Source organism: Salvia hispanica, chromosome 1 (genome assembly GCF_023119035.1).
Source record: "Salvia hispanica cultivar TCC Black 2014 chromosome 1, UniMelb_Shisp_WGS_1.0, whole genome shotgun sequence".
NCBI lineage: Eukaryota > Viridiplantae > Streptophyta > Magnoliopsida > Lamiales > Lamiaceae > Salvia > Salvia hispanica.
This window is the reverse complement of record NC_062965.1, coordinates 24,707,433-24,731,700: the sequence shown is the minus strand read 5'-3', so window position 1 is coordinate 24,731,700 and position 24,268 is coordinate 24,707,433. Positions and strand designations below refer to the sequence as shown.

The window sequence follows — 24,268 nt, the reverse complement described above, 5'->3', positions numbered from 1 at the left end:
ATGCCCAAACATAATACTATGATCTAACTGTGCGTATTCTATGAGCATTCACAGTAGACCCGCCTCCAATGTCGCATGAGGAAGTGCGCAACGGGCGGATCCTCACTTCCGCGGCCCTCCCAGAGTCACAGCGCCCAGCACCGACCGTCCACGGGCATCCACATCGGCGCTCCCCTTGGGGTGAATTCTCTAATATTTCAAATATAGCTTTCTCTCTTCACACCGAACACAAATTCTTTTTATTCATTAAGTTATAAACTTAGTAGTTTTTCCCTTATTAAAGAAAGTCCAAATTTAGTTATTAAAAGACGAACTTATTTTTTGCATAGAATAGAAACACTCTATCTTGAAGGCATCAAACATGAAAGCATCACCAAAACACAACCCCAATTATTAAGCATAATTTCCACAACCCGACACGTGTCCGCATTTAAAGCGTTGATCAAAAGCCAGCATCCCGACATAAAATACCACATATACCCCTCCCTCACCACTTTATTTACCGTAGACTGCCCCCCTCATATAGTAATCCCCAATTCGTCTCCCCCAAATCCATTTCGTTTCTGGTTTAACCTCAAGCTCGCCCCTTTCTCTCTCCCTCTCTCCTCCCTCCCAATGTTTTCTCTCGCTTACTGATTTCTTGAGAGAGAAAGAGTCCAATCTTTCAGATCTGAAACCGGATTCTTTCTTTCTGATTAATTTGCGTTTTCTGCGCAAATCGATGTCTTCAACCTACTGGTGCTACAGATGCAACCGCTTCGTGAGGGTTTGGACCCAGGGCTCCGTCAGCTGTCCCGATTGCAGCAGTGGATTCGTCGAAGAAATTGAGGCTCCGAACAGATCCTCGCTCTCCGACTCCCGCCGCCGCCGCTTCCCCGCTGCGGCGATGTACATGATGCGGACGCCTGATTCGGGCCCCGGCTCGGGGTCCGGATCCGCCACAGGGTCTAGCCCGAGGCTGAGACGGAGCCGCAGGAATGGGGGCGATCGCTCGCCGTTTAATCCAGTTATTGTTCTTCGCGGACCGAATGAGGGCGGCGGCGGAGCTGCCGCCGGAGCTGCCGGAGCAGGATTTGAATTGTTCTACGACGATGGTGCGGGATCGGGTCTACGGCCGCTGCCAGCTAGTATGTCGGAGTTCTTGCTGGGTTCTGGTTTCGATAGGTTGCTGGATCAATTGGCTCAAATTGAGACTAATGGGATTGGGAGAATCGACAGCAATCCGCCGGCGTCGAAGGCTGCCATCGAGTCTATGCCGACGATTGATATCTCCGACGATCATGTGGATATTGAGTCGTATTGCGCTGTCTGTAAAGAGGCTTTTGAGGTTGGGGGTGAGGCTCGCGAGATGCCCTGCAAGCATTTGTATCATCAAGATTGTATTATGCCGTGGCTGTCGCTGAGAAATTCGTGCCCCGTGTGCAGACATGAGCTGCCGACTGACAGTGAGAGTGTTGGTGCTGGTGTTGGTCAGGATGTGGGTGAAGGGAACCGAGCGAATGAGGTTGGGAATGATGATGAGACGGTTGGCTTGACGATATGGAGACTGCCCGGTGGCGGGTTTGCGGTGGGAAGGTTTTCGGGCGGGAGGGGAGGGGGAGAGAGGGAGTTGCCGGTGGTTTACACGGAGATGGATGGGGCCTTCAATAACAATGGGGCACCGAGGAGGATTTCGTGGGGTTCTAGAGGTAGTATTTCGAGGGAGAGGAGTGGATTGAGGAGAGTCTTGAATCGTTTGTTTGCGTGTTTTGGCAGAGGTGGATCTTCGACTTCTACTGCCAGCTCCGACTCTAGGATGAGTAGGAGGAGCGGCAGTGGCTCGGTGTCATCAGTATTTAGTTCTACGAGGTCGAGGTTGCGTAGAGGATGGGGTTCTGAAACTAATGAATGGATGTGAAAGGAGATGGTGAGTTTTGGATGGATTGAAGATGGTGAGTTTTGGATGGATTGAAGATGGTGAGTTTTCCAAATGTTGAACTAGAATGTGGTGAAGGATTGTGGAAAGGTAATAAACCCTCCATGATCCAAAGGCCTCTCGTGATTGAATTGGCTTCTTTGAAATGGGGAGAGGATTAGTATCCATTCAATGTATCAAATTGCTTTCTAAATTCAAGAATCCTTTTTTTATTTTGCCTCACTTTGTAGCATTTGCACAATATGTAGTTACTTTGGTAATGCTATTTTATTTGAGATTTTGTGAATTAAAATATCTAAGTTCGCTTACAAACCTCAATGAAAGTGGAACTTTTTTCTTTTGTGCTTGTGTCATTGCAGTAGCACATTCTTGAATTATGCTATGGTCTCTTTGATATCTTGATGTAAAACATGTTAAGTATTGGTAATTGGTAACTGATGTTTCAAGTTCAATGAAGTTGATGAATGCTGGGATCATACTGCGTTTTTCTGCGATCTGCCTATGTTGTGAATTTACCATTGTTGTGTGCTGTTTGAATGTTTCCTGCTGTTCTTGAAGGTAATGTATTCGGCATGATGTTATTCATTGACCTCTGCTTGATACATCTGTCATAATGGTCTTCAGTTTTTGCCTTTTGGAGTGCTATGTGAGTATGTATACATTCAAATTTGATTCATCTGTTTCTAAAATCATCTTCTTCAGTTTATGGTGTGCTATTTAAAAGACTTGCATTTTATTTTATCTGTCTGTTTCTATAACCATCTTATACATAGGAGAAGAAACACTACCTATTTGATCATCCAAGTTTGGTTACTGCTTATGTTACTGCACCTAGAATATGATAGTCGATCACGGGCCTTATTTGAAGGGATTTGTATTGGACTCATCCGTTCCCAGTTGCAATGGTCTTCTGATGTTATGGTCGAAGGTGGGAACTCTTTTCGAGTTCCTATGTGAATGATCAATGTCTTGTTACAGGTCTGTTAAGTTTCTGATCCTTGCTTCTAACTTCTTAGAAGATAGTTTCAGCTCAGACGAAAATCAGAGTCGGAATGAATCTTATCCGATTTATAGACTCTCTCTTCGGCCTGTCTTACCTCTCTGGTTAGTTAGTCCATCAGCCTCAGTCACAACACATGACTAGCTCATCTTACTTTGCTTATATCCCTTGGTGCGATTTCGTTTAATCTTTTGATGTTGAAGTAGAAGTCTTGAACCTTTTTAGGAAGACATCTCTGGGTCTCTTTGCAGCCTGCTGTTTGCTCAAATACTCTGTTGATATGCCTCTGTATTATACTACTATTATATGTTGATTGCTTTCAGTTCATGAATATACAGTTGCCAAATTTTTTATATGCATACCTAACTGATTGATGTCACCAGTGATGCATGATGAATTTGATGATACATGGTTAGTTGAGTAGGGTATAGTGTTATTCTTTTTTAATGGGTTTGATTTGTTCCTCTCTCTCTCTCAGAAGAAGAGTTCTCTTCTCTTGATATATTTTACCCAATTCTGCATTCTCAACTCTCAGATAGTTTGAATCCTTTTGAAATTCTGTGAGCATTTATGAAGATAAAAATAATTTGGGTCATTGAGAAGATTCAGTGAGAACTTGTAACTGCACATTTTTGCTGAATTTGATGAAGAATTCACATTCAGCATATTACATCTAACTTGGGTATTATAGAATTTCTACCTTCATAGGTAAATCTCGTTAATCACATAAACCTTAGTTGGGACAAGGATGTCACGTTCCCATTTATTTATTTTTTCTCCCCCTTTATTATTATTTTAATTATTTTTTCGTATCCAATAATGCAGTCAATAACATTTTTATCTTAACTTAAGATATTAAATACATCTCTTAAAGTCATGTCATCCAAGAAGTGGTACATCTTTGCTCCCATTTTTTTTTGGTGTATCTTAAAGAAGATATCACACTCATTTTTTAAAGGCAAAACATTAATACATTCAAGTATTTTTCCTCCCTCTTTTTTGTTACTTTAGTTATATTTTTTCTATTTATATTTATTCAGTTACATTTTCTGTCTTTACTTAATATAAAAGGAATAAATTTTGAATTATCTTTTTAGCCTTATATTATGACATTTTCTCATTTCATTTAACATATTAAAAACAGCCCATAAAATCACTTCTCATTCAAAAAGTGGGACATCTTTGTTGGATGGAATTAATAATCATATAGACCAATCTATGTGATACCATTCAACCTAGTTTCACAAATATACAAATTTAAATTTTTGAAAAGACCAAGTCCACTAAAATAAATTCAATAAATGTTGAAATTCAATAAATGTTGTAGGATCGGAACCTTTGTGTTGTGTGGAGGAAATCTTGGAAAGAAGTGAGAATGTGTTAGATATGAACAATGCCATAATAAAAGCCAAGAAAAACCAAAGTTTCCTTTGTATTCTAGCAAAGTTGTGAATCACAAGGTGGCTGTCGAGTTCTTGAATTTTTAGATTTTCATATTGAAAATTACAAAAATGTGGTCGTACACGTGGCTCCCTCCCCTCTTAAATAGAGACAGAGAGAAATTTATTTTTTTGTGAGAAATGTAATTATGATTTTGAAACGTGGTCTCGTTGATAGTGAAGAATTTGTTCGGTTACATATATTAATAAATGGATATTACTTTTACTTATTTATTGATGGTGGGTATAAAATCTCAATTATATCCGAATCCAATTAATTCAAAACAAGGCTCATTCAAAAATTGGCCCAAATATTTATTAAAAAAAATAATCTAATTTCCAATTATTTAGGATTATCATTTTCTTTTCCTTTTCCCAAAAATTTGGGACCGAATTCGATTCTTCGGATGGTCAATATGTCACATATTCAAGTCAAAATACAATAATATTACATTAGACGTCGGTGAAATTTAAAATTAATAAATTCGGATTTACTTTACATTACATTATTATAATTTAAACTTTACGACAATGATTCATGGGACACAACTACACACCTATATTGACTAGATTTTACATGCTAAAAAGTCATGCAATCCATTATTTTTCCTACTTATCTCTTTCTCTGAAGAGAGAAATTTGGCATGTAATGCCAATTATACAAGCGTGTTGGATGGGCTGAATTACGTCTTGATAGGTCCAATGAGTTCTATTTTTAGAATGTACAGAAAACATTTTACCAATTTAATTGCATTTCACAATAGTATAAAAATTAGATTTAAAGAAATAGAATGAATTTTGAGAAATGTATAATTAATGTTTTTCTTATTACTATAACTAAGCAGAGCTATATGTACTATACAAGCAAAAGTATCGAATTTACAGAAAAATACTCTTTCTCTTTGTTTTATAATATACTAGTGTGCTAGGTTCCATTGTGACTCGATAAGAGTTTTTACTAGCTATGCAATTTTTATAATTTTTATAATTGAAATTTGAGTGAAAAAAATAATAGAATATAAAACACATTTACTAGCTATGTAAAAAACAAATGAGATTTATAACGACGGACATACCGATTGAAAAATGGTTCACATATTACTATAAGGATGAAGTATAATTTTTAACAAATTTCTAAGTGTATCTTTGAAATTTAAATAAATAAAGATTATATTATAAAATAATCATCAATTCGTGCATAGTAAGAAAGAAGACGGTAGTTATAAACATGACGGTGAAATACAATTTAATTAGTAAAACGCATTTTCATTATAAATATGACGATGAAATACAATTTAATTAATAAGACGCATTTTCCCAAATCAAATTGTCGAGACTCCACACTATGTCACAATAATTGGATGGTTGATATACAAGGAAAATACATTTATAGAAATAAAGTTATGTATGGTCGGCAGCAATGGCACCATAAAATTGTCTGATGAAGTAAACATGTTGAAATTAAAAATTGATTTGTCAACTACACTTTAGTAGTAGTACTCCTAATCTTGAAATAATTAATCAAGAAAATACCAACTGGATTCAACTAGTGGAATATAGACTGACAGTTTCATAGATAAAACACAACCAAAGGACAATATATACATTATTCACATTTCCCAATCTTCTTTTGTTCTCATCAACTTCATCAACCCTATGCTTTTGTCCCATCGCTGCCTTTCACCTTCACACCATCTTCAACTTTGATAAATTCGACCTGTAATAATCACATCGTCTCAATTAAAATGTTCACCGTCTTAACTGATACAAAATTTTAGAAATTATTAGATGAAAACGTGGTATAAATAAAGAAAAAAAAGCAATTAAATATTTTAATATAGAAAAAAGATTTATTTTTAAATATAAAAAAATAAGCATCTTGAACGAGATAAACTAATAAAGAAATGTTGACATTTTAAATGAGACAAATAGCGTAATAATAACAACAATAATAATATATAGTAATAATAATAGAGTGTAATTGTAGCTGAGGTGTGAAAGTCATTTTTTTTTCCACAAAAAATAATTTATTTCTTCTCATTTATTTTATTCACTGTTCTTCGTATAACACTTAGATAAACTTAAAAATTACTGTAAGAGAAAGTAAGCTTGGTAGAGGTGCTAGTCATTTGACATTATTTACTTTTGTATGTCAGTGAATGAGATACGAGTTTTAACGGAAATGATTGAATATATTGCGAGTAGATTCTGGCCTTAAACATAGTGTTTATATTAACTAAATCAATGCAATTAGCATAGAATTGATCGAAACGTCAAGTTAATTAATGCTAGTGTTGATTTAAATATTATTGGTACAAATCAAAACTACCTATATACTACATATTTTAAAATTGAGGCAGATAAATATGGAGTGGAAAATCTTACTTCCCACATCCCGATCTAAATTTTATATTCATACTGACACATATACTATGCTTTAACCTTACTCTTATATACTCTTATTATAATGAAGGAATGCATAACATCACTACCTTAAGCATAGCTAAAGCCAAAATGCAACACCCAACAAATATGAAGAAGTAGACCAAATTAAAGAAAATACGATGCAACATACATTATGACACTTTTAAATTCTCAAAAATGGTACTATGCCACAAATTTAGCTATGATCTTATTTATGTTTATTATTGCAAGTTTTTCGGTTTCTTGTTATTTGTGGAGTATCTCTTTGGTGGTGGATGAGGATGACGATGGACGATAACAACAAGACGCGTGATGTTTCATTGCTTTTTTTTTTTTTCGTGTCAATGCATGGCTTTTTTTTTTGTGATTTTAAATACTTATATTTACTTTTTTTATAGGCTGATTTTCTTATTGTTTAATTTGTAGTATGAATTACTTTTATATACTACTATTGTAAATAACATAACATTATTATTGTAAGCATATATAAAGCCGAATATAACACCCAATAAATATAAAGGGGACCAAGTTTAAGAAAACATGGTGCTGAATTCACCAAAATGAATCAACTTTACAATAAAGCCGCCGTTTGACCTTACATGAATCAAATTAAAATTTTTCAATAATTCCAATTTAACTCAACCTAATAAAGGTGACACAATCCCAACTTTTTCTAAACCTTTCAACGTGAAAAAACGACAATTATTATTATTCATACTCATGTCACAAAACACAATTCACAATTCACCTATCCATATTGGCAAACACTTTCGTCAGCTCACCAAGCAACACTGTGCTAGTAGTATCTTTCATACTTAACGAGCACTTTTATCGAGCAAAATTTCACTATCTCGAGAGAAATCTGAAATCACTATACATCTTCGATTAAAAAAAATTACACTAAAAAAAAAATCGGCGTCCGCCCGTAAATTACAACCCCAACTTTTGCGCGGCCAAATCGCAGCTAAAGTCCGCGAGCCCGACCCGGGACTTGGACAAGTCGAATTCCATCCACATATTTTGCTGGTGATGGTGCCCTACAATGTAGGCCTCCACCCCCAAAAGATCCGAATTCCCAAACGTCAAGCAATAAACCCCATCACTTCCCCGGGTCATACCTGCGACCCGGTAAAGCAGCTTCTCCCCTCTCACGCTCATCTCCACCCCTCTAAACATCAGCGCCACCGCCGGCAGCATCGCCGGCGCCGCCCTCCCCCTGAAGCACGCGTCCATCGCACCCTGAAACACGAATTCTGGCTCGTCCAGTGGTCGGAGAATCCCCTTCGTCTGTCGAAGGAATTCGGCTTTTAAGGCGTCGTAAACCGGCCCGAGTAGGAATGTGAATTGGGTGCCCGAGTCGACCATGGTCTGACCGGCTCCCGTGTGGTCCGGTTCGTATATGGTCTTCTGAACCGGGAGCAACCGGTTCCCGACCCGGACCCCTTCTAACCGGACCGTGTACGCAGTCCGGTCGAAGTACGGGAGCCGCGTCGCCGCCGGCATTTCCACTAGCGGCGTGTAGTTCAGCGGCGACAGCCAGGGGAAATCCGCATCGCCGAAGAGCAACACGCCGCTGGAGTCTTTGCCGGATATGCAATAAGAAAATTTGCGAAAACCGGTCTGGCTTATGAAGGATAAACCGCCCCGGTTCAATCCGACCAGACCGGTGGTTTTTAAGTCCTCCGGGTTGGAAGATGAACCGGTGTCCATGCAGCCGAATGTGATGTTATCAAATGAATTTGACCGGTCCAGGTGGAAAACCTCTGCGGCTAAGTTGCCCTCGGCGGAGGAGGCGTCGGCGTAGGAGACGGCCACGTGGCAGAGGTGGCGGGCGTCGCAGGAGGCCGGGATGGGGAAGTCGCGGGTGCGGGTGGTGCAGGTGGAGGAGGAGCAAGGGGTGGGGCGGTAGGAGGAGGAGAGGGAGGGGGAGAAGGAGGGGGCGGCGGCGGGGGTCTTCTGGCAGCGGAGCCAGGAGAGCTCGCTGCCAGTGTCGAGGACCATGGTCGCCGCCTGAGGCGGCGAGCCAACGGTGAGGGAGACGGTGAGGGAGATGTTGTGGTGGAAGGAGAGCTTGTTTGAGGGGATTAGCTTGGCTTTGAGGGGGAGGATGAGGGATTGGGAGGAGAGGGATTGGGTTGAATGCATGAAGAAGATGATTGCTACTATTATTTGTGTTGATATTGTGAGGAGATTCATCTTTGTGTGTGTGTGAGATTGTGTGAATAATCTAAGGTTTGAAATGTTCGAGGAAGTGTGTACGTGTGTATGTGAATGAGAAGATGTTGGAGTGGGACTATGGTTGGGGCTTTGAAGTTTATAAAGTGTCCTACTTGTAGTAATAGATATAGACAAATCTAATAAATAGAATTCGTGGGGTCGGACATAATGAAGATGGTCTTTGTCGCTTTGTCGATGTCAGATACGAATAGAAAATTTATCGACAACCTGACATCGACATTCGATGACGTGAACCTTAATCTCGAAGAATTGAAGCGAAATTAGCCACGTAGGATTGGTGACCATTATAAAAACCAAATTTAATATCAATGTAGTTTGTATGTTTGGTGAAAGAGAATATATGTGAGTCAAGGGCGTGCGTATTGTAATTTAAGTTTCGGTCACCTAATGAAACCAATCATATACTTATTGAAGAAAATTCAGAAAAAAGGAGGTTGGGTAGATCATAATTTTAATGTTTATTCTTATATTGTAATTTATCCAAAGACAGCCGTCACACCCGTGCAACATAAGCATTCATGTAGAGGAATCAAGTGAAAAATAGCTAATTTGTATGGTACAATAAAATGTATTTTGAGTGATAGAGTTTTTTATAAAATTAATAGTTGGAAATATTTTAAATATGCTAAAAGTTTAGGGAAAAAAACTTTTGATTGAAAGCTTTTAAATATGATAGTAATAGTTTTCATACAAAATTTTCAGCACAAATGAATGTGCATTTAATTTGTACTTTCATATTCTGTTGGAGTTTTCATAAAATTGTTTACTTGTAAACCAGAGCTATTTTAACAATCGTGGTCGACTTTTTAATTTTAACCAAATTTTATTTTTTTGGGTTGATTTTTCAATTTAAACTACAAATCCAATATAAAAATTGCAAAATCTACATTGGATAATTAGAAGGAAAAATACAACACGTATTTTTCAAGTTGAGGAACAACCAAATTAGATAAAGGTTGTCAGCCCAACAACAGAAAAAGACAACAATGGTTGAATTTGCATTTTGCAGAGTGGTTTACAGTTCTGCATTCAAACAAAAAATATTTATAAAACATCAATTTCTCGAAAACTGCATTGTAAATTTAAATATGTGAACAGAAGGAAATTAGGTGTTGAAAAATGAGACTTTATGTCTTTGTAAGCAGCAAATCAGACAATTATGTTTTGTTTCTTTATTAAACAATCTCTGCCTAACTACTTATTATCATTTGCTCTTATATTTAATTGAAGTTGGTGTAATAATTGAGAGGTTAGGAACTTTCTAATTTTATCCTTCTAAGTTATTTTTTGTAATTTTATGTTAATTAGGTCTACTCCTAGATTCATAGGTCAAGCCATCATGAAAGGATAAACTATTGTGTTTATAATAATCGGATTAGGGTCAATTGTAAAGTTTTGATTAGTTTTGGTTTATTAAGTAAATTGGATGTATATTTAGCTGTCAGTGAAATCTATGTCTTGACTTCTTAGCTAGTTAATTAATGGAGTAATGAAATATGAGTGCAGAGATTAAGACACATGTAAGTCGTATTATAAACGGGTCATTTGCTATAAATGGTCCAAACTTGATTAAAATTGAACATGAACACAATACTTAATTATTATTTTGTTCATCTAATTATTTGCGCCGCTCATTTGCGCTTCCGTGAGAGCGCGTTCATTGGGAGTAAAAGAAATGGAGTATGTGGCACGAATAGTGTTACAGTACTTTTTGACTGTCGTATATAACTATTTTAATATTTCTGTATTGTATCTATCAGTTCTTATAAAAAAATTTAAGTGTCACATTCGTGGACCGTGGTAGTTGTTGTATCAATTTAGAGGAACACACCCGTGAGCGCCCGATTCCAATGCGGCGATGGCGGTGGTGCAAAAGTGGGAGATGGAACACCGCTAGTGAGAAGAGGAAGGAGGAGGCGAAAGAGGAAGGGAGGGGAACACCGCTAGTGAGAAGTGGCGTGGGAAAGGAGCTGACGAGGGGGAAGATCCGCATATTAGTAAGCGCCTGCATATAGGAGTTGTTGTCATTGGTCTATTAAGGTGACATTCGATTTTAGACGAGATAATACTAGTATATAATATGGGACAAATTAAAATAGATTTTATTTAAGATTAATTAGTCATGTGGACTATGGACTAGGGTGAGATGGATAATGGTGAACACCATATAATCTCGACATTGTAAAGTTAACCAGAAATACAATAAGTTTATTATACAGAGGGTAATCGAACAAAAATAAAAATAAACATAATCATTAATCTTAAACAGTGGAAACCGAATAAATCCTAATAATACAGTTAAATAGGTTTTTTTTTATCGCATTAATTAATTTTTTCTTCTTTCAAAAGGAATACTACTACTCCCTCCGTTCCATAGTAATGAAGACGTTTCTTTTTAGCACGAAAATTAGGAAAAATATGTTAGGTGAGTTAAGTAAAGAGAGAATAACATTAAAATGAAAAATGTAGAGAGATGAAGAAAAAAAAAAGTAAAAGAGAGTAAAATAAGTGTGGAAAATGTGTTGACTTTTACTATAAAGGGAAATGACTCTATTACTATGGAACGTACTAAAATAACAAAATGACTCCATTACTATGAAACAGATGAGTACTACTCCCTCCGTTCCATAGTAGTGTTAGATGAGTTAAGTAAATGGAGAATAAAGTAGAAAATGAAAAAGGTTGAGAGATGAAGAGAGAATAAAGTAGATGTGGAAAAATGTGTTGACTTTTACTAAAAAGAGAAATGACTCTATTATTATGGAATGTACTAAAATAGCAAAATAACTATATTACTATGGAACGGAAGGAGTATTTATCAAATCAACTGGAGTAATTTTTAGTCTTTATTATCAAAAAAAATTCACTAAACACAAAGTTAGCATTGCAAAAAAGCCCATTAAAAGGCCCACTAAATTACACAAAGCCAACATCAAATTTGGCCCAATAATGTCACATCTCTCTCTCTCTCTCTCTAATTCCTTTTCTCAAATTTCCCGGCGAAACAGTAAAAAGCCGTCGCCGTCGCCACCGCTGTGGCTGCCGTCGTGAACTTCTGAGCTGAGTTAAATTCGGCCGTATTTCATGGTTTCCCCTGTGTTTATTCGTCTGAGTCAAATCTGTCGCCGAAATGCAGCACCCACAACACTCCTCAATGGCATCGTTCCTCTCTCTACCGTGAGACCCATTTGTCACGAGGCCATAGCTGATCACAACCCGGCAGCCTCACCGCACACCGTTATTAAACGAGTCTGCTTTTGGGTTTGCGATTCATACTATAATCAGCAGAAAAAATCCACTCATTTCGATTCAACGCGCCCTCTACTAAATTTACCAATAGATGCTGATTCCTTGACGGCGGAGCAGGCAATTACTGTAATCGCTTCATTGGCTGATGAGGCCGGATCGATGGTGGCGCTGAGTTTCTTCTATTGGGCAATCGGGTTTGCGAAATTCAAGCATTGTATGCGGTTTTACATTGTTGCGGCAAGCTGCTTGATTAAAAATGGAAACTTTGAGCGGACCCATGAGGTTTTGCGTTGTATGCTGTGGAATTTCGCGGAGGTGGGAATGTTGAAGGAATCAATCGACATGGTTCTCGAGCTGCGTAGCCATGGATTGGTTTTGAGCTCCCACACTCTGAATTGCGCGTTGAGCGTGGTGAACGGGATGGGCTATTTTGAGATTGCGCAGAATGTGTTCGATGAAATGTGTGAGAGAGGTGTCATTCCGGATTCTTATAGTTTCGAGTCGATGGTTGTTGCTTGTTGTCGAGCTGGGAGGGTTTCGGATGCTGAGAGATGGTTGAGTGAGATGTTGAGCAGAGGCTTTCTTGTGGATAAGGCTACTTGTAGTTTGATTCTCAATATGCTATGTGCAAATGGTCGTGTGAACCGAGCGTTGTGGGTGTTCAACAAGATGGTTGAGATCGGGCTGAAGCCGAATGTGGTCCATTTTTCTTGTTTGATTAACGGGTTGAGCAGCAGGGGAAGTGTTAAACAAGCGTTCGAACTGCTGGAGGAGATGGCGAGGAGAGGGTTGAAGCCGAATGTGTATACTCATACATCATTGATCGATGGCCTTTGCAAGAAAGGTTGGACGGATAAGGCATTTAGGCTTTTCTTGAAACTTGTTAGGAGCGACAATTACAAGCCCAACGTGTACACGTATACTGCCATGATTGATGGATACTGCAAGGAGGAGAAGCTGCAACGCGCGGAGATGTTGCTGGAGAAGATGAAGGAACAAGGACTGTCTCCGAATGTGAATACCTACACTACCCTTATTGACGGCCATGCTAAGGCTGGGGAGTTCGACAGAGCATATGAATTGATGGACGCGATGGAGAAAGATGGCTTGGCTCCTAATGCTTGCACGTACAATGCTGTTATGAACTGCCTCTGTAAGAAAGGAAGGATTATGGAAGCGTATAACTTGCTAAAAGTTTGCTATCGGAATGAGGTTTGTGCTGATAAATTTACATACACCATTCTGATATCTGCTAGCTGCAAGCAGGATGATGATGTTAGACGAGCTTTCGCGATTTTTAATGTGATGTTCAAAAAGGGGATCGGTGTTGATATGCATACTTACACATCGTTGATCTCGTTACTTTCAAGGCAAAGGAAAATGGGAGAATGTGAAAGAATTCTCAGTGATGCTGCGAAAGTGGGACTCAACCCAACCACACATACGTATACATGTATTGTTTCTGGGTATTGTCGAGATGGAAACGTTGAAATGGCAATGAAAGTCTTCAATGAGATGAGTGAACATGGCTGTGCGCCCGATAGTTTTACTTATGGTGCTCTGATAGGTGGCCTTTGCAAAGAATCCATGCTGAATGAGGCTAGAACACTTTTTCGTGAAATGGTTGACAAAGGTTTTTCGCCATGTGAAGTTACTCGAGTGACAATAGCTTATGAGCTGTGCAAAAAGGGTGAATCTTCGACAGCAATGGCTTTGTTAGACAGATTAGAACGAAAACTGTGGGTTCGCACTGTTAGAACATTAGTCAGGAAGCTTTGTAGTGAGCAGAAAGTAGACGCTGCGGCCCAGTTTTTTGATAAATTGTTAGATGCAACCAAGAGTGTGGATCGTGTGACGCTTGCAGCGTTCATGACTGCATGCTACAAGAGTAATAACTATGCACTCGTTTCTGATATGTCTACGAAGATGACAAAAGAAAAGGTCAGCTTCCATAACTTAACATCATCTTGTAAATCCAAGAATATGTTAACAAGATACTAATAGTTATTAAATTCGTTTCAGGTGGCTGGGTAACACAATGAGGATGTGATTTGCTTACGACAAGTTAGAGCAGCACCTCATGATCTCGGTGCATTTGAAATGCTCGCAGCAGAAAGGTATGATCATTAAGCAATCATGAGTTTTGAGGTATCAATTGGCTGTTTAATATGGATCATAGGTGGTGTTGATAAGAGATTAGTTATTCGTTTTTTCTTAGGTGTCTCGTTGACAAGTACGATGATATGATTCTCGTCACAACAAGTCAAGGCAGCATGCGCCATTTCAAACAATCAACAGGCAGATACTGCGGAAGCAGACTGCAGGTTATGTTTAGGGGGGCTCGATGATGACCAATGAGGCGTACCGGTGCCCTCATCTCTGGTTGAGGTTGCGCCAATTCTTCTCGTTGCCAACGAGGTTGAGCTCATCAATCCTCGCGCTGCTTGCCTATGTAAGTTTTGTTGTGATTTTATTCCGGCTGTTGATGCAAGAAACGATCTTCGTATTTGTATGTTAGTCTTTTGTGTGCTGCTGCGTTTGTGTTTGTTAGCTTTTGTGTTTCTCTTTCGGAGTGCTTTTGTTGATGTGTGATCCAATTTTAGCAGGATCAAGTGGCAGCAGTTGCAAGAAGTTAACCAATTATAGGAAGCTCGAGGGTTGGAGTTATCGCGTCTACGAGGATAAACGAGGAACTATTAGTGATCCTCTTTTAGAAACAAAATTAATTGTTTAGCTATTTAGACATAGTGATTTGTAATTTTCATATAGATGTTGTAATTTTATTTTATTGACACTCCACTTGAGTTTGAGCCGATCCATTTGGATTGTCTAGCTATTTTGGTTGCAATTTTTTAAGATAATACAAACATAAATTCAAAAATACTACTCCCTCCTTCCTATTGAAGCAATTTTTTAAGATAATACAAACATAAATTCAAAAATACTACTCCCTCCTTCCCATTGAAGATGCTTTCCTTTTTGGTTTGTTCCAATCAAGATGACTCATTGTTTAAAATAGAAATCCATGTATCTCTACTTTATTCTATCTCTCTAATTACTTTACTCTGTCCACTTACCACACAAAATAAAGTTGCATAAAATCCCGTGCCATCCAAGAAAGGGGTCATTTTTCTTTGGACAGAGTGAGTAGTACTACTACTTAAAATATCCACCCAAAACAAAAGCCATTTGAAAATCATTTTTAGCAAGTTTTTTCTGGATAATGTAACGACTGCAATAATCTTAAAATAGTAGTACTATAAAATCGTCAAACATAAATAAAATATAAGAAGTCAAACCAACCGATTAAAAGTAAAAACAAGATAGAAGAAAAAGTGAAATTCATAAAGATAAAAAGTGATATTCGAAAATTGAAAGTGACAAGAACATTAAATGATAGTAGTAAAAAATTTCTGATTTTAGTTCAGCGTTGGGCTTTTATTTTCTTTTTTATTTTATCATTTTATGCGTCGATATTCAAAGAGCTCCAACGCCCGAGTCCACTCGCTCCTCTCTTTTCGTTTAACTCGCTCGACTCAGCTGAGATTAACCAATTATTACTTCAACCAAATCAATTTTGTTTGATAGATTGTTTGCGCTCTGATCCAACCACACAACAATCACTGTAAGTGAGATTTCGCTCTTACCTTTTTCATAATCAAAGCTTTTTTTTTTGGTGAAGGATATGCCTGCTCACATGTATTCTCCGATTTGCATTTTCGAAAATTTGTCTCAGATATTAATCTATGTTAGCTCTTTGTGTGAATGCTTTCGGTTTTCCTGTTCGAATTTTGATCTGAACCGATTTGTTGAAGATATGCTTTTTTGAATAGGTAAGTGGAGTGCTTTCTATCGAATTTTGGGGTTTTCACGAATGTAGGGAATTGCATTGAGTTTTCCTTCATTCAACACCAAAATTTTGTCAAAAATGGCAAGATTTGGAATTTTCCCTTTTTCAGCGGAACTGCCTTTTTTTTCCCTGCACTATAAGTATCACCAATTGATAATCTGATGTGGAATCATATAATGAGAATGCACACTTACCCAATATGATGGATCGATCACTTCTGATCTTCAAAAAGTTGTGGTTCATATTACACCATGGATTTTGAAAATCTAGGCATTCTTAAAGATATGAGAGATTTAGATTATGTATTTCTTTCAGTTGGTATTGAATGGGAGGGAACTAAATGTTGAATCAAAAGTTAAAATCAGAACCATCTTTAGAATTTAGTTCTGTTAGACCAACTATCTTTTCCTATTTGGGATTGTTTCTCACTGTATATAATCTATTGGCAGCAGTTCCAGGTGCATCTGTAAATAGTTCATTCAGTGTTGAACTTTTTCGAAACCATGAGTTTTGTTTTCAGAGGTAGTAGAGGAGATATAGAAACTGGGTTTCCGGGACTTATTCCTGAACGGCGTGCAGTGGTGAATCTCTAACCTTTTGCTAATATCTATTCTTGTGATTATTCTCATCTCTCTTAACATATGTGATCTTATTGCTGGTGATCAGCGTGTTCATGGTACTCGACCAGTCAATACCAACTCCTTAGCTTTTCTTGTCACAGGTAACATTATTTGATGGTCCTTTAGTTCTATATTTCTCTCTTATAGTCAGTTTACTAACTGGAATGTGTTTTTAACAGTGCTTTTGTTGTTTATGATTCTGAACTCGCACCAAATGTCTCCCAATTTTCTGGTTTGTATTATTTGGATGTTGAAAAGTTTTCATAGAGTTCTGTCAGTTGTGAAATTCGTTTATATGATTGACCTCTAATTTTCGATGTATTGGAAAGCTCTGGCTGGTGCTTGGGGTGTTTCTGATGGCAACCACTTTAAGGATGTATGCAACATGTCAGCAACTTCAAGCCCAGGCACAAGCGCATGCTGTCGCAGCTAGCGGTCTTCTTGGCCACACAGAATTAAGACTCCATATGCCACCATCTATAGCTCTTGCTACCAGGGGAAGGTTGCAAGGTCTCAGACTCCAGCTAGCACTGCTCGACAGGGAATTTGACGACCTAGGTATGCATACATTATTCTCAAATTTGGCATAATATCTGTTTTTTTTTTTAAATGTTATTTACTGTATTGATTCCAACCCAGTAGGGTAAGCATAAATTGAGGATTCTATGCATGGAATTTCATGTGGCATTTGGTGCTCTGCAGATTATGAAACTTTGCGAGCACTTGATTCTGACAATGTCCCTACCGCTTCTATGACTGACGAAGAGATCAATGCTCTTCCTGTCCACAAGTATAAGGTTTCCGGCCCACAGGGGTGAGTATTGGTGTAAAGCTCTCTGAATTTGTACATTATGCATAATAAGAGTAGCTCCAACTGGTATTTCATTCCATATTGTCCTTGAAAATGGTCTCTCACTGCTCTATCCTTATTTGGCATGCTTAATTAAATTACTCACCAACAAATCAAAATGGAAAGATTCTGTCACAGTCGGAGTTATGTTATGTTTAGATGTGGAGCATTTAGGATTCATATTTAAAAACCAGCTATTATGACATCTAGTCTCTGAAAGTTCATAATTTTACTTCTTGTGTACATGATGGCATCTTTCTCATGCATACATGGCATGCTGTTACTTTCTGACCTGTTACAGTCTCATGCATACATGGCAACTTGTTTAGTTTCACTTTGGCATGTGTGTTCCGTTGGCTATAAACAGAAAAAAGAGACAATTTTGGAGATTTTCTGCATTACTTTTTGACTGGTATCTCGTATCTTGTCAAGATTCTCTCTAAATGGATCTTCGTATTCTTTGCTTACAGTGTGAACTCATCGGCGCAGCAGGGTTCTTCTTCAGCCTCAGTTGAGGTACTTTATCAATTTCTACAGTCTCTTGAAAAACAAAAAACTGAAACTATAACCAATTTTCTGAAGCACCTTGCATTGGTTCGTGTATATTTGATCTATCTTGGTGGTTATGCTTGAATTTAGACACAAATGCTTCATATCAGTTACATGTAATGATTTCACCATATATTGCTAGCCTCACTAATGTTTAATGCTATTTGCAGAAGAAGCAAGATCTTCCAAATCCACAAGTGGGATTAAAGACCTCTGATGATGATCTGACTTGTAGTGTTTGCTTGGAGCAAGTCACTGCCGGAGAGCTCATTCGCAGCTTGCCATGCTTGCATCAGGTTTCTGTTCCGCGCCTTTGCCTTTATACGTTCGATACATTTACACGCTAGTATTATTCTGTCTCTTATTCGATCTTATGTGTTTCCTTGCAGTTCCATGTCAACTGCATAGATCCATGGCTGAGGCAGCAAGGGACGTGCCCTGTCTGCAAGTATAGAGCTGGGTCACAATGGTCGGAGATCGCTCAAGGAGAAATCGATGCTTCGGACATGGTCTAAGCTACAAACATATCATATTTGTTATAACTGATTTATACATACCACCAGTATATGTATATTTATAGTATATGCATTATGTATTACCTACTGTGAAGTTGAGTCACTCTCCTTCATGGTGCATAAGTTGATTAGGGCTGATAAATAGCAATTTAGATGTAGTGCTGTAAACATTGAATTTGCTATATATTAAAATATTGCCTTATTTAATAGTAGTAATTTTTTTGACACGTACAAACTTGGCAAAAATGTTCATAGAAGCAGTATTTATAGAGATAAACTTGTTTTCACCATTGTGGAAGAAATTATGAAGAGGGTAGTCTATATAGTGCAGCTACTTGAGCTTTATTACAACCATCTCCACACAATATCTTCTTTTACTTGCCTTTGCCTTTCCCTTTGCCTTTCTTGGCGTCGAGTTTGGCTTGAACCCTAGCAGCTGCGGCAGCTTTCGCTTCCTCCCTTTTCTTCTTCTCTTCCTCCTTTACTGCAGCGGCTGCTTCCCGTTGCTTCTTCAGCTCACTAAACAAACACACATTATATCTCAGAGACTTTATGTGGCAGTGGCTGAATTGAAGCATATTCACTAATAAATGTGTGGATTCGATAGACTTACTCCAGCCTTGCCCTCTCATCGGAGGCGCTGCTTAGACTACCCTTGCGAGGTTTGCAGGCGACCAGCTCCACCTCGAAAATAAGAGTCGCACTGCAGCAGGAAACCCAAATAGATGCTCTCATCATAAAGCAAAACAGTCCCCATCATTTTTTAATATTGATCAGTGACATTAACTGCATAAGTTGTGCTCATCAGACAAATATCAGGCTAGAAAAGAACAGGATTTTACTCTGGGGGGATCTCAGGTGGGGAACCGGCACTGCCATAGGCATACTCTGGCTTACATGTAATCCTAGCGACTTCCCCAACCTGCAACGCAACATAAAGGAACGAGAATTAAGGACGTATTATGTAGTAGTACTGAAGTATTAGCTGTATAAAAAGAATAGTTTACCTTCATGGTTTTGAGCACAACATCCCAAGCTTTAATCACACTTCCACTGCCCACTTCAAACGTGAAGATAGTATTGTCTTCATGCGTAGTGTCAAAAACTTCACCAGTTTCAGCTAGGGTGCCTTCATAATGAACTGTCGCAAAAAAAGGGCAAAGTTAATAAAGTACTCCCTCCGTCCCATAATAGATGTCACACTTTCTTTTTTAGTTTGTCCCACAAAAGATGTCACATTTCTTTTTTTGGAAAAAGTTCCCTCTCACATCAATATAAATATACTATTTTCTCTCTCCACCTATAACACACAAAACATCACCTAAAATCTCATGGCAATCCCCAAGTGTGCCATCTATTATGGGACGGAGGGAGTATATTCTCTAAGGTGCAGAAACATAAAAATTGCTAGATGTCTAGAATAGAAACATGAGTCCACCAACGAAAAGGGCAATGGTGAGGGGAAACCTAACTTAGAATTAAGCGAAAGCGGTGCACAAAATAATACATTCTAGACATCCAATTATCAAACTTTTGAATACTGGGTAGCGGGTACAAACTAATTCTGAATTTCTGATTAGTCTACGTCGTATTAGGACTCTACGAGAGATTGATGCGTATTAGGACTCAGAATGAATTTCCTAATTTTATGAATTTATTTCACTGAAAGGCTGAAACAAGTCAGCAACTGAGCATGGAAAAAATAAGCACCAAAGAATCTGATCCATCCAAAACGACAAGAAAACTAAGTCATCAGCAAGACAACTGTTTATTAGAAACAACTTGACAACGAGAAACACCGGGGTGCTTATCTGGTAAACATAGTTGAACCTGATGTTAAAGCTCAAGTAATTCATTGCAGAAAATAATTAGCAATCCGCCACTTATAGCCATCAAGATCAGTTACAGTTGTTGCCTTTTATTTTCATGTACTTGAATTTTTTTTTTAATAACACAGCTGTGTCAAAGCAACACAAATTTTCCAAAACAATATTAAGACTGTTCAATAATATACACTAAAGAAACTGACACTTGTTGAATTTAAATGTACAAATTGCTACTCTTGAACATCAAATTGTGAATCCCTTAATCGCCCCATTAAACTACTCACTGTCCTATTTTTACAGTTAGTTCTTACATTGTAAATTTACATGACATGATAAAGTAAAAAGTGAGTGGCTGTTAAAACATACCATCGACAAGCGGAATACTCTCTGATGGACCGAGCGCATCAGCTTTTGCTTGGCGTACTATTGTCTTCAGGACTCCTCCATCCCCGGTCAAATCAATTGTGTCACCCATGATTCCGATCACTCAACTTGCTGCTGGAACACAATATTCATGGGATTAAGCTTTAAAAATGACATATAAGTGAATATTGTTCTGCATGAAGAGCATCATAAACAATCCGAACTTCCAAGGTTATAATTCAGTTGAGCATGACGAAAATCAGAGAGAAATCAGACCACTTAACATGCTCAAAAGAAGATATAATGCTTGTAAGCAATTTGCCTCGACTTTTGCACAAAAATGACAACAATGCGTTACAGACTTACAGTCTATTTTTCAACATGAAAGATACAGAACAGACTATATGTTTTTGGTTTTGGCACTGTTTAAGATTGTGTGATACTTATATAGTTTATCTCTCTATTATACTCTGACATTTCCTGGTATCAAAGCCCAACGAAAAAAGACGATAGCCAAGACACCCAACTTACAGATAGTCTACCTGGAGTTTAAGACCTAATGGGAGTGATAGTTAAGTGAAATGTTCTAATTTTCAAAACGTGTAATCCAACAAGCAGACTGCAGACAAGAAAGAAATGAATTGGTTTTCCATTAATCAAAGATAAAAGAAAACCTTCTTGCAGTTCTTGATTCTAACTACTATTATTAATCTGAGTGCATCTATTATTTCCAATCTCTAGGGTTCAACAATGACCAGAATTTAATCTCAAAAAAGTCAAAAAAGTGAACAAGAACACAAATTATCTGAGATATCGTATTGGCACAAATAACAATGGAACTAAAACGAAAATAAAACCTTTACCTATTCAACCTTCACAGAAAACGTCAAGATATCAAACAACAAAAACCCTAATCCTTGTTCTACCCAATTCAGAAATCGAAAAATTGAGCAAGAAGAGTACAATAGCTATTTAAAGAGATTAGTATATAACTGAATAACCGCCTTATTCAACCAATCACTAACTCTAACTACTCTTCCAATCAAAACAATCAATACGAAAATCGAGTGTATACAAACAAATACGCACCTGATTGAAGGGTAATAAGCTGAAGGGAGAGAGCGGAAGACGGCGACAGCAGATATGCAGATGAGGGTTTCGGCCATAAAGATTCTTCTCTGCTCTATCTTTCGCTTTGAATCAAACTAGCTCTGGTTTGATGCTCCTTTTATTCCTTTCTACTCTTTTATTATGTACATCTATATTAATATTGAAACATAAAAACACAAATGGTTTCGTGGTGTAGTTGGTTATCACGTCAGTCTAACACACTGAAGGTCTCCGGTTCGAACCCGGGCGAAGCCATATGTTTTGAATTACTTTATTTTTGAATTTACGAAATCAGTATTCAATATAATCAGTGGAAATTTTTAATTTGCATTGGATTATTTATAGGAAGCCGTTAAAATTAATTTCAATTTGTTTTGGAAAATGTACTGAATTAAAGGCAGTAATTATGGTAGTATTAAATGTGATGCTTATGATATTAATTAAGAAGATTAAATAAGTATAATCTTAGGTTTAGCGTGTATTATGCGCTTCAGTCTTTCAAGTGATCATCTTCGCCAACGCATCAATGTAAAATTGTTCAAATTTCATTTACATGATTTTTATTGTGATAATGTTTTGAGTTTTTGATTTGTTTTTTTTCCCTTAGAAAAATGAGCAATCTAATTTTGTCAAAAATGTAGAGAGGGAGAGAGGATGGGGTTTGTGTCGCAGAGAGTTGAACGAAGCGATTTGAAGGCAGGAGACCATATCTACTCCTGGAGGACTCCTATTTTCGCATACTCTCATCACGCTTTCTTTTCTCGACTACTTTTCTTATTTCTCTTCATGTTGTTTGATTTCTTATTTTCTGTTTCTATTTTTTTTTAAACCATAATGTTCATATGAATGGTGATTGGATTAATTCACAAAATAAAGGTTTAAGCAATGATGATTGGATTAATAGCATTTTTTTTTTCAAATTGGAGTTGAATAGATACGAGGCTTGTAGTATGTGTTTTTTTGATGGTGTTGTGCATTTTCTGTTCCTTAATGGAGTTTAATTTGCTATGAAATCTTTCTTCAATTTCTCAGCATTGTCACAATTTTGAACAAGAATTTGGTTTGTGCATTTTGGTATCTGTTTCTGTCCTACGTTTGTCCATGTGATCTTGTTTCGTCTGTGTACCAATATCTTTGTCTTCCTATCTCTCATCGAAATGATGCCGTGACAAATTTTAGTGTCTCAACTAGTGTTTGATAACAAAATACCATCCATTTTCACCTTAGTTGTGTCACTGTTTCTATTTAACATTGCTTCATATCTACATTGTTCAATACTTCCTACTTGTCACCACTCATTCTAGCATTTGCTACCAATAAAAAGCTTCAATTTATTAATCCATTTTGACCCTGTGCTTATTTGACATTGTTGTGTTACCTCTAACTGTCAGGCATCTATATTGGCGATGACAAAGTGGTGCACTTCACTCAACAAGAGAATTTGAGTCCTGGTGGCTCATCTTCCTTTTGTGTCTCATCACCGGCTGACTTATACAGCACTCTGTTTGGATTCAGATTGCGCCTCCCACAAACTTGAAAGTGGAGTGGTTATGTCATGCTTGAATTGCTTCTTGGGAAATGGATCTTTGTATCGCTTTTGAGTATGGAGTTAGCCCGGTAGTGTTAATGGCTAAGGTTCGATCTGGGACATGCTCAATTGCTAAATCTGATCCTCCAGAAGATGTGATTCACAGAGCTAAGCATTTGCTGCGGAAGGGATTCAGGAAGTATGATTGGTTATTAAATAACTGTGAGGATTTTGCGATGTATTGTAAAACTGGAGTTCGTGTTTGTGGTAAGAAAAGCTCTGGTGCCAGTGGCGAAGTCTATTCCTTTGTTGGTATTCCTGTGGCTGCAATGATCTATTTGCCGCTCAAGCTGCTTGTTTCAAACCCGGTTGCTCGTGTTGCAATGCCTGCAGCGCAATACATTTATAGTCAGTATGCTCTTGATCTTGGTGTTCGGGATGATGTTACCAAGGTATGGGTAGAGGATCTTGTTCCTAGTGAACTCCCGTTGAGGTAGATGCACGTGCTTTTGTCGCTGACAATGCTGACGATCAAACTAAACAGGTAGGAGGATACACTGCTGATGGGGTAATCACAAACATGTCAGGATGGTTGTTTTCTTTTTGATGTTGTCTTCCATTAAGCAACTGTTTAGTTTTCAATATTTTGCAAGCACAGAGCTGTATGAGATGAGAGTCTCCAACTATTTTCAGATTTCAATTGGAATTGTTTTGCTTGATGATGAGTGAGTGACGTGAGACTTTTATTCGCAAACGAACAGAATTTTCTTGGCTAACGGAGAGAGTACTTTC

At 37.8% G+C, this 24,268-nt stretch overlaps 6 protein-coding genes and 1 non-coding gene across 11 annotated transcripts; 5 read left to right on the top strand and 2 right to left on the bottom strand.

Annotated features, from left to right (window-relative positions):
- Positions 1–531: 531 nt before the first annotated feature.
- Positions 532–2,255, top strand: LOC125201417 (probable E3 ubiquitin-protein ligase RHC2A). The gene has a single exon (XM_048099510.1). The coding sequence runs from the start codon at positions 722–724 to the stop codon at positions 1,895–1,897; it is 1,176 nt and encodes a 391-aa protein (XP_047955467.1). The 5' UTR covers positions 532–721; the 3' UTR covers positions 1,898–2,255.
- Positions 2,256–7,466: 5,211 nt separating this feature from the next.
- LOC125214439 (aspartic proteinase PCS1-like) lies at positions 7,467–9,074 on the bottom strand. The gene has a single exon (XM_048115465.1). The coding sequence runs from the start codon at positions 8,972–8,974 to the stop codon at positions 7,709–7,711; it is 1,266 nt and encodes a 421-aa protein (XP_047971422.1). The 5' UTR covers positions 8,975–9,074; the 3' UTR covers positions 7,467–7,708.
- Positions 9,075–11,973: 2,899 nt separating this feature from the next.
- On the top strand, positions 11,974–15,163 carry LOC125206292 (pentatricopeptide repeat-containing protein At4g19890). 2 transcript variants are annotated; one of them, XM_048105569.1, is made up of 4 exons: positions 11,974–14,206; positions 14,288–14,382; positions 14,484–14,717; positions 14,872–15,163. In XM_048105569.1, the coding sequence occupies exons 1-2, from the start codon at positions 12,101–12,103 to the stop codon at positions 14,297–14,299; spliced, it is 2,118 nt and encodes a 705-aa protein (XP_047961526.1). In that variant the 5' UTR covers positions 11,974–12,100; the 3' UTR covers positions 14,300–14,382; positions 14,484–14,717; positions 14,872–15,163. The 2 variants fall into 2 exon arrangements, with proteins under 2 accessions (XP_047961526.1, XP_047961532.1); XM_048105575.1 differs by having other exon boundaries at positions 14,869–15,163.
- Positions 15,164–15,720: 557 nt separating this feature from the next.
- LOC125206326 (E3 ubiquitin-protein ligase SDIR1) lies at positions 15,721–18,858 on the top strand. 2 transcript variants are annotated; one of them, XM_048105603.1, is made up of 9 exons: positions 15,721–15,890; positions 16,568–16,696; positions 16,782–16,836; positions 16,915–16,967; positions 17,065–17,293; positions 17,438–17,549; positions 18,056–18,101; positions 18,305–18,430; positions 18,524–18,858. In XM_048105603.1, the coding sequence occupies exons 2-9, from the start codon at positions 16,619–16,621 to the stop codon at positions 18,647–18,649; spliced, it is 825 nt and encodes a 274-aa protein (XP_047961560.1). In that variant the 5' UTR covers positions 15,721–15,890; positions 16,568–16,618; the 3' UTR covers positions 18,650–18,858. The 2 variants fall into 2 exon arrangements, with proteins under 2 accessions (XP_047961560.1, XP_047961554.1); XM_048105597.1 differs by having other exon boundaries at positions 15,722–15,890; positions 16,565–16,696.
- Positions 18,859–18,897: 39 nt separating this feature from the next.
- Positions 18,898–22,060, bottom strand: LOC125206341 (peptidyl-prolyl cis-trans isomerase FKBP20-1). 2 transcript variants are annotated; one of them, XM_048105611.1, is made up of 6 exons: positions 21,928–22,060; positions 20,842–20,970; positions 19,657–19,790; positions 19,492–19,571; positions 19,263–19,352; positions 18,898–19,168 (listed from the first exon to the last, which is right to left on the bottom strand). In XM_048105611.1, the coding sequence occupies exons 2-6, from the start codon at positions 20,948–20,950 to the stop codon at positions 19,024–19,026; spliced, it is 558 nt and encodes a 185-aa protein (XP_047961568.1). In that variant the 5' UTR covers positions 20,951–20,970; positions 21,928–22,060; the 3' UTR covers positions 18,898–19,023. The 2 variants fall into 2 exon arrangements, with proteins under 2 accessions (XP_047961568.1, XP_047961574.1); XM_048105617.1 differs by having other exon boundaries at positions 20,842–20,973; positions 21,928–22,043.
- A 69-nt stretch (positions 22,061–22,129) lies between these two features.
- TRNAV-AAC lies at positions 22,130–22,203 on the top strand. Its single transcript has one exon. It is a non-coding gene; the product is annotated as a tRNA-Val (tRNA).
- Positions 22,204–22,446: 243 nt separating this feature from the next.
- Positions 22,447–24,195, top strand: LOC125206355 (protein LEAD-SENSITIVE 1-like). 2 transcript variants are annotated; one of them, XM_048105624.1, is made up of 2 exons: positions 22,447–22,476; positions 22,556–24,195. In XM_048105624.1, the coding sequence occupies exon 2, from the start codon at positions 23,527–23,529 to the stop codon at positions 23,971–23,973; it is 447 nt and encodes a 148-aa protein (XP_047961581.1). In that variant the 5' UTR covers positions 22,447–22,476; positions 22,556–23,526; the 3' UTR covers positions 23,974–24,195. The 2 variants fall into 2 exon arrangements, with proteins under 2 accessions (XP_047961581.1, XP_047961587.1); XM_048105630.1 differs by having other exon boundaries at positions 22,457–22,476; positions 22,590–24,195.
- Positions 24,196–24,268: the final 73 nt, after the last annotated feature.

What these genes read in the sequence shown, in the direction of transcription:
- LOC125206292 (XM_048105569.1), top strand. Translation starts at nt 12,101, where the DNA reads ATGGTTTCCCCTGTGTTTATTCGTCTGAGTCAAATCTGTCGCCGAAAT.
- LOC125206326 (XM_048105603.1), top strand. Translation starts at nt 16,619, where the DNA reads ATGAGTTTTGTTTTCAGAGGTAGTAGAGGAGATATAGAAACTGGGTTT. An exon ending in TTCCTGAACGGCGTGCAGTG is followed by an intron (nt 16,697 to 16,781) that starts GTGAATCTCTAA and finishes GCTGGTGATCAG; the next exon opens with CGTGTTCATGGTACTCGACC. An exon ending in CAGGGAATTTGACGACCTAG is followed by an intron (nt 17,294 to 17,437) that starts GTATGCATACAT and finishes GGTGCTCTGCAG; the next exon opens with ATTATGAAACTTTGCGAGCA.
- LOC125201417 (XM_048099510.1), top strand. Translation starts at nt 722, where the DNA reads ATGTCTTCAACCTACTGGTGCTACAGATGCAACCGCTTCGTGAGGGTT.
- LOC125206355 (XM_048105624.1), top strand. Translation starts at nt 23,527, where the DNA reads ATGGATCTTTGTATCGCTTTTGAGTATGGAGTTAGCCCGGTAGTGTTA.
- LOC125214439 (XM_048115465.1), bottom strand. Translation starts at nt 8,974, where the DNA reads ATGAATCTCCTCACAATATCAACACAAATAATAGTAGCAATCATCTTC.
- LOC125206341 (XM_048105611.1), bottom strand. Translation starts at nt 20,950, where the DNA reads ATGGGTGACACAATTGATTTGACCGGGGATGGAGGAGTCCTGAAGACA. An exon ending in TTGTGCTCAAAACCATGAAG is followed by an intron (nt 19,572 to 19,656) that starts GTAAACTATTCT and finishes GTTGCGTTGCAG; the next exon opens with GTTGGGGAAGTCGCTAGGAT. An exon ending in GATGAGAGGGCAAGGCTGGA is followed by an intron (nt 19,169 to 19,262) that starts GTAAGTCTATCG and finishes GTGTTTGTTTAG; the next exon opens with TGAGCTGAAGAAGCAACGGG.